The 8,383-nt window shown below is 27.8% G+C and overlaps 1 protein-coding gene across 1 annotated transcript; it reads left to right on the forward strand.

The window, feature by feature from the left end:
- The first annotated feature begins 821 nt into the window (after window positions 1-821).
- LOC101203964 (NAC domain-containing protein 96) lies at window positions 822-5,539 on the forward strand. The gene is made up of 4 exons (XM_011658670.2): window positions 822-1,096; window positions 1,200-1,489; window positions 2,445-2,822; window positions 4,959-5,539. The coding sequence occupies exons 1-4, from the start codon at window positions 940-942 to the stop codon at window positions 5,229-5,231; spliced, it is 1,098 nt and encodes a 365-aa protein (XP_011656972.1). The 5' UTR covers window positions 822-939; the 3' UTR covers window positions 5,232-5,539.
- Window positions 5,540-8,383: the final 2,844 nt, after the last annotated feature.

The raw sequence follows: 8,383 nt of genomic DNA on the forward strand, positions 1-8,383 counted from the left end.
ATATTTAAATTAATTTTGGTATATTTAAAAAATAGGTTAATATATAGTATAATATATATGCATGCATGCCTCGTTTTCACACTATGCCCCCCCTTCCTATTTCACTCATAGAATCTTCCTTTAAAGCCGTAAAGAGAGAGACCCCTCATTCAAATTTACTCATATACCCTTCATTTCCCCAAACCTTCATTTTATTTTAATATTACTATAAAATACTCTTAACAAAGCACACAATTTCAAGATCCAAAACATTAAAATTTACACTTTAACTCATCAGGTTTATAAGTTTGTAATTTAAAATAGAATGAACTTTTTATTTGTTTGAATAGAGATTATAGGAGTAAACCAATATCATTAGAAAATTAAAGTATAAAAAAATAAAGTGTGTGTGTGTGTTTTTTGTGGTTTAGTGAGAAGTTTGATTAGTTAAATTGGAATTACAAAATTATTACATGATAGAGTTATTTTTGACTGACTAAAAAAGGAATTATTAGAATGTTTAAGATTAGTCAAGTCAAATATTGTTTGCTAAAAATGACAAAAAGTGTTTATAAAATTAAAAAAAGAAAAAAGAAAAAAAAAACTTGAGAGAATCACATGACAAAAAAAGTGATTTCACTTAGCTGATCAAATCATCCAAAGAACAATCCCATTTTCTTATTCTCTCTTCCCATATAATCCCTTAACCTTTCAAATTTTATAGTAATAATAATAATAATAACAATAAAGCAATCTCCACTCTGTAATATAATCTCACTTTTCAGTTCCATTATTATTATTTTTTTGGACTCACAAACTCCCTCCTTTATATAGTTCAATGTAGTACAATTCAGTCCTCTTCATGTCTTCTTCTTTCTCTCTCTCTCTCTGTCTCTCTAGAATTACAACAGAATTATTCAAATTTTGAGAGACATTCTATTATATATCATCATTACTTCAATGGCTCCCATGACACTTCCTCCAGGGTTTCGCTTCCACCCGACAGACGAAGAACTTGTTGCTTACTATTTGGATAGGAAGATCAATGGCCGCTCCATCGAGCTTGAGATCATTCCTGAGATCGACCTTTATAAATGCGAACCCTGGGAATTACCCGGTAATGTTTCTTTGTTTGTCTTCCTCCTCCTCATCATGTACGTGTGTGTTTTTTTTTTTTTTTTTTTTTTCTGTTTCTTCTGAATGAGTTTAGTTCTTTTTAGATAAGTCGTTTTTGCCGAGCAAAGATATGGAGTGGTACTTCTATAGTCCTCGGGATCGGAAGTACCCTAATGGGTCGAGAACAAATCGAGCGACGAAAGGCGGGTATTGGAAGGCCACTGGGAAAGACCGAGTGGTTCAGTCGCAGAAGCGAGCAGTTGGGATGAAGAAAACTTTGGTGTATTATAAAGGAAGAGCTCCTCATGGGGTTAGAACTAATTGGGTTATGCATGAATATCGTCTTCTCCATTCTCAACTTGCCACCGCAACAACGTCGTCTCCTTCGACCAAGGTTTTTTCTCTTTCATCTTCATTTTAGGGTTAGGGCTTAATTAATTTATTGTTTTGCATTCTTGTTGCTAATTATATAAAAGTGTGTGGAGGGAAGAAGAAGAAGATGATGATGAAGAACAATAAACCTCACACTACCTAAAAAAAGAAAGAAGAGAGAGAGAGAGAGAAAGATTGAAAGAAAAATACCCACACATAAAGAAAAGGGAAGAAGAAATATCTCTTAAGAGCTTTCCTTTTTGGTTCTTTATTTTCTTTTTCTTCCCCATCTTGAACTAAACCAAAAAGAAAAAGAAGAAACATCAAGAAGGGTTTATGAAAAAGAAGGGTTTATGAAAGACTCTTTGGCCATAACTTTAGATAAAATGTGTGTACTTAATTTCCCTATCTCTTTTCTTAGGCTTTAGCCCTTTACCCCTATACATACATATATATATACACACACACACATACACATATATCCCTTTCCTTTTTGTTAAAACTTGTTTCTCCTCAATTTTCTACCTTTCATCATTGAAACAACTACCAATTGGTTGAAAAAACATTCCTTTTTCTTTTTGAATATATATATAATCTCTCTAGACAAATAATTTAAACCTTAAATTAGGATCAAAATTCAATATTTGTAACTTTGTACACTTCTTCCTTCATGTATAAGTTAGTTCAAATATTAACACCAAAGATTATATCACTAAAACCTTAAAGACCAATGACATGTTAGAAATTACTATGGAATAATGGTTTTAATAATTTAAAATCAAATTTTAATTGTAGAAAATCACATTTAAAGGTATAAAATTCTGAGTAAATACATGCATATGTTTTTGTAGTGATATTTTGAATATGACAAAAATAATTCTAACTGTTTCAAAATTACTCCTAAAAATGGATTAAATTGAACATAAATAAGAGTTATTTTATGCAAAAATGAAATATTTTGACCTTGATTCATGCAGGACTCCTATGCGTTGTGTCGTGTATTCAAGAAGGCAACTATAGTACCGAAAACGGTTGGGGAAAAGACAAATGGGGTCGACCCCGAAGCACCGGTTTGGCAAATGGCGGACGAGCAAGACATGCAGGTTGACGATGGTGGTGGTGCGCCAGAAAGTTCGAGAGGAGGGATAGAAAGCAATGAAGATGGTGACAGTTTTGATCATTTTCTTTATGAATATAACCCTAAAATCTTCAGCTCTGAAAACTCCTCCTCCGATCTCACACAAGGAAATGTCGCCGATGACTTGCCGGTGCTGGTGACCTCCGATAATGAAGCCAATAGTTCAGCTGATAATCTGTATCCAATCCACATTGATTGCCCTTCAAATTATATGCAGGTACTTCTAAACTTTCATCAATTATATAGGATATATATTAGTTGATATAATAATACCATAAAATCATACATCTTATTCTTTTTTTAAAAAAAATAATAGTTATTATGCATGCATATTTAGATTTACACATACAGTTTAAACCATATATAAAAATCATCATCAATCTCATTCACAATTTACTTAATTATCATTGTTATTGTCTTCAAATACGTTAGCTTGTTCATTAGGGTTTTTAAATATTTTGGAAGGGTTCTATTTTTCTTTGAATTTGGGTGCATCAAATAACCATTGTTTTTTTAAATTATCATTAGTTAATCATTTTCTAAAAAATTATCACAAATAATTATTGAATAAAAACAAAACAATTTTCCATATGATCAATTTCTTAAAAAGAAAAAAAAAAAAGAAAGAAAAAAAGACAGTTCTTTTGACTTTATTATAAATTTTAATTTTCCTTTCAATATTTGATATATATTATAAGAAGGAAATAGATGAGTTTTTTTTTTCTTTCTTTTTTGTAGTGAGTTTAAATAGAAACTTCTAACTAAATCACTTTATTTCAAAAACTTATCTAAAGTGAAAATATTTTGTTTGAAAGATAATTTTTCTGAGTCCATCGTATAATTACTAGCAAAAGTTCCTTTCATTCAGGTAAATTTCTTAAGCATATCATTATGATTAACAGAATAATTAACAACTAGCTTAATTATGTTAAAAAATTAATTTTCAAACAATTTATAATCATTTCACTTATAAGTATCTTTCCTATGAATGTCAATACATTTCAATTTTATCTTTTAACGTTCTAAAATTTCCAATTTTACATCTAACTATTTTTTTTTTACAATTGAAACTCTAAGAATGTAAAAGAAAAAAAAAAAGTAAAACTAAAAACCAAACAGAACTTCATAGGTTAAACAAATTAAAATTTAAAATTAAGACTGATATAAGAAAATCAAAAATTAAAAAGTTAAAGGTTCAAAATTGAAATCAATAACACATTTAGGACATTTTGAATGATTTAGCCGTTATTATTGACGTAATTTTTTTAAAAAATAAGGATTTAACCGTTATTATACATATAGTATAAAGTTAATCTGATTTACTCTTTTTTCTTTTAAAGAATTGATTAATTACTAGTTTATATATATATATATAAAACTAATTATTATTACTAGCTATTATAATCAAACGATTATATTATTTATTTTGAGGCTTATAATCAAAACATTAAGTGTTGCACTAATCATGCATGGTGGTCACATTCATGCACACTTAGAGGAGACCACATTGCATTATATATATATATATATATATAAAAGAAGAATTAATTTTGAATGACCCACATTCACAAGGCCTTTGAGTGGTCTTTTTATCTTTAAAGGTTTTTTTTTATTATTTGAAAAAAAAGTTTGAAGTAAATGAAATGACTATACAAACACAATATCTTTTCCAAAAGCTTCTCCAAATCTTAATTTTTATCTCTTAGATTGACTCAAAAATGTCTCTCTTTTTCACTATCCTCCACAACCCTCTTTTGACCATCGCCCCTTCCACTCATCTTTTCTTCCCTCATTTTTCTCTAAAGTTTTTCTATATATACACACACACATATATATGTATTTAAAATTAAATAAATTAACAATAACGATAACTTATTAAACCTTAAAAAAGCATTATTTAAAAGTTATTTCTTTATTTCTTTATTTTAAATCTTTAAGAAAACATGTTTTTAATTAGTGGTAATTAGTTGGAAATAATACATCTTCTATTTGTTTAGTGTATAATTAATTAAGTTTATGTTTAATAATGATCTTTAATTCCCAAATTTGTAATTTATGTTCTTCCAAACTACCTAAGTAGAAATTTTAAAAACCCACCTCTTAAATTGGTTAAACACTTTCATTTATATTCATAAATCCATACATTAAACCCACAAACAAAGTTATCTTGTTAATTCTTAACCGATCTCTAATTGATAATTAAAGTTAGTCTAGCTATTTAATCATTATCATTTTGCTTTTAGCTTTCGTATTTAATAATTACGTTGGATCAAGTACTTCAAATCAATTTATATACCATACTATATGATGTTTATCTAACATATATGATGGTATGTATATATATATTTTGCAGATTCCAAACAATTTTATTGAGCACGAGAATAATCTTCACTATCAACATCCTTACTATCCACCGTTAGAGGTCGAGGACTTCCCGCAGCTAAACATAATGGGGGAAACAAAGTCGTTAATGAAGCCCGAGTGTATGGACGAGTACATGAAGTCGTTCGATAAGTTCAGAGACTCCATGAATGGAAGTTTAGAGGAGATTTTGTCACTGTGTAGTCTTCCCAATATGCAAGAAGATAATCATAATCTCCAACAACACTCTTCCTTATTACAGTAACGTAAAAGAAAAATACACAAAATTTCCAAAATTATTACTTAATTACGTTTACTGTACATTATAAATTCACCAACAACATTTATATATTCAATTTTACACTAAAATTATATCATCAATCTCCAAAATATTATGAAGGGGGAGAGAGAAAATGAGAGATTTTATTTTTGTATGCGTGTGAGAGAGAGCTGACCAATTCATAATATTATAATTAGGGGATTATTCTTCCATGTAATGGGTTTTTTTAAGGCATTTACATGTGTAATAGAGTGAATGTTTGTTTATCCAAAATGAAGGATTGTTTAAATTTATTTTTGGTAAATTCAAACTATTAACATATATATATAAAAAAATATAAAATAAAAATAGTAACCTTGTTAGATCCATCATTACAGTTTAATTTATGGAGATGGATTGCGATATTTTACTATATTTTGTATAACTCTCAATTAGAAGGCATTTTCCTTTAATCTCTCCATACTTCTCTTTAGACTTTCGCATGGTACTATCTATTTCATTAATTCATCTATTTGGATGATAACATTACAGATACGTCATTCTAACTAAGGTATTTGAGTATGTCAACCGGTTCCTTAACCAATACTTAAAAAAAAAACTATATATATTTGATTAATATCTCTAGAAGTGCATGCTTAGGCCCATTACAAATTTACCTTTTCAAATCCTCTCTCCTTTAAAATTCATTCTCTCTTCTCACTTGCTTTATTTTAGATTTTGCAAGCAATATTGTGGATGTGAAAATTTCAAATACCTAACCGCCATTGTCAATGTACAATCACATAAGTTTGTGAAACTGTCTATCATAGCGCAGCTATATATATCATTGTATTCTACACAGATAACACTTAAGAAGTTGGTGGTTAATTTGAAATCTCTCATCATACATAACCAAAATTGTTGTGGTGTAATTACATTTTGATTAGAGTTAGACACAATTCTTACCAATAATGTATGATCCATCATTTTCAAATATATATGCAAACCCACAGTGGAAGTAAAACGTTTTGATCATAAGGGGAAAAATATATTGACTAAAAGCTTTATAATAAGTTCTTAATTTGAAGTATTGGGAAAATAAGAATTTTATGATCTTAGTATCTTTTTAATATTGTATTTTTATTATTATTTTTCTATAAAAGTTCAGTAAATTTATTCTCCTTTCTTCGTGCTCTCTGCCCCTCATATATGATACAATAACGATATAAGTATTTTGCTTATGGCAAAAATAATAGAAAAGAAAATAGGTCAACGTGTGTATAAGAGATTTTGAACGAAAACATTATGAGACCATTATGAATGTGTTAACCTAATTAAGATATTTGGGAGCGTAAAAAATCTTTCCGTCTTTGTTCTTCTTTAATTAAAAAAAATGTATAGAATAGTTTGGCTAGTTCATATATTAAGGAAGTTGATTATTCTATGTTTGATTTGCTAGTTAATTATTTCTGTGAAAATACAAATGAACAAATAATCCATTTATATTATTTTATGAATATATCTTGCCTGTGCATGTTAATATAATGGCATTTTATTATTTCACATCAGTTTAAAGGGATGTGATGATAGTTAATATAAATCAGTTCTTAGGAGTACTTTTAATTAGAAGTCAAAATAATTCACAAAAAGAATCCAAAAAATAAAAGTCATTGCTTTGTTGCATGTTAAATCAATATTAGTAATTTATTAATCAAGCTTAAGTTATATTAAGGAAACCAATAAATCTAAATTTGTCTATCTTATTAAAAAAAAAAAACAAAAAAATCTTAATTTGTCACACAATCACATATCTCACGTAAAGGAATCAAGAAGATAAGAAGGATGTTAATAACTTAATAATATCTTCAACTATTCATATTCAAGAATATATTTCTTTTACCACCCATCAATAATACTTATTTGATTTTTTTAATTTTTGACAATTAAATCAATAAATACTCATTTTACTATACTAAATTTGTTGCTTTTTTTTCTCTACTTTCTAATGTTTTTAGAAGCTAAGTCAAACAACAATAGTTTCATGAATACACATATTAAAAATTTAATAAAATATTTATACTTTCTAGAAAAATGAATACCACCTGTTACGTGGTTATTTTGATCACTCAACCAATGTGCGGCACAGAGGTGTTGGGGTTGCACCAATGTAAGCCTAAGAAGTAATTAGACTTGTTGGAACAATGTAAAGAAGAAGGCAATTCGTAGGCAAAGAGTTGTAGACAAGGTGTTTGATGAAATGCTTAAGAGAGTTGTTGATGAATTCCCAAGGATCCTCTGAAGTGATTACAAATGGACCCCTTTGAGGGTATTTATAGAGGTATACATCCGACTTTCAAGTCCTAAACCGCCTTACAAGGTCGGCAAAAATAATATGGAAAATTTTCGAGCGCTCATGACACTGTCTAAAAGCTTCTGGAGCCGTCTGGCGTGCGTGCGGGCCTTTTGTAATAAATTTTGTCTTTTAATAAATTTTTATTCTATAAAGTATAAATAATTTGTTAACTTTTTCACTTTTTTAAAAAACTCTACTTATCAATTAAACATAATTAAGTTAAATGAATATAAATTGATTGTAATATTGAGAATGAGCATATATAGTTTATATCAAATAGTTAAGATAGCATGTCTAATATTAGTTTTTTTCTTTTACATATTTAAAAATAGTAAAATAAGTTAAAATATTAAGTGGACACTTCCTTAGTACTCTCATCATTTTCGTTTCATTAGACATGAGCATATCTAATGTTAATTCAAATAAATAATAAGTTATACTCGATATTAATCTATTAATTAATTAAGCTTTTTTTTTAATCTTTCTAATTATATTTTATATATAATATTTTAGACTTTAAGAAATGAAATGATGGAATGATGTGAAACAAATAAGAATATTAAATATTCTTTTACCAAATTCAATGGAAAAACTTGTAATACAAAAGGACACCAAAAAGTAGTGTAATTTTTTTTTCTTTTTTCAAATTTGTGTATTAGTGTTTTTAGAATTTAACTAAAATTCAGTGTATTTACGAAAAATCCAAAATATGGTAAGAAAACGAGAAAAAAAATATAAAGTTGATTTTTTTTTTTTAAAAAAAAAATAGTTATTAAAGCAGTGGTATTAAAAATGAACATAATTT

This window comes from Cucumis sativus, chromosome 6, assembly GCF_000004075.3.
Source record: "Cucumis sativus cultivar 9930 chromosome 6, Cucumber_9930_V3, whole genome shotgun sequence".
NCBI classification, from domain to species: Eukaryota; Viridiplantae; Streptophyta; class Magnoliopsida; order Cucurbitales; family Cucurbitaceae; genus Cucumis; species Cucumis sativus.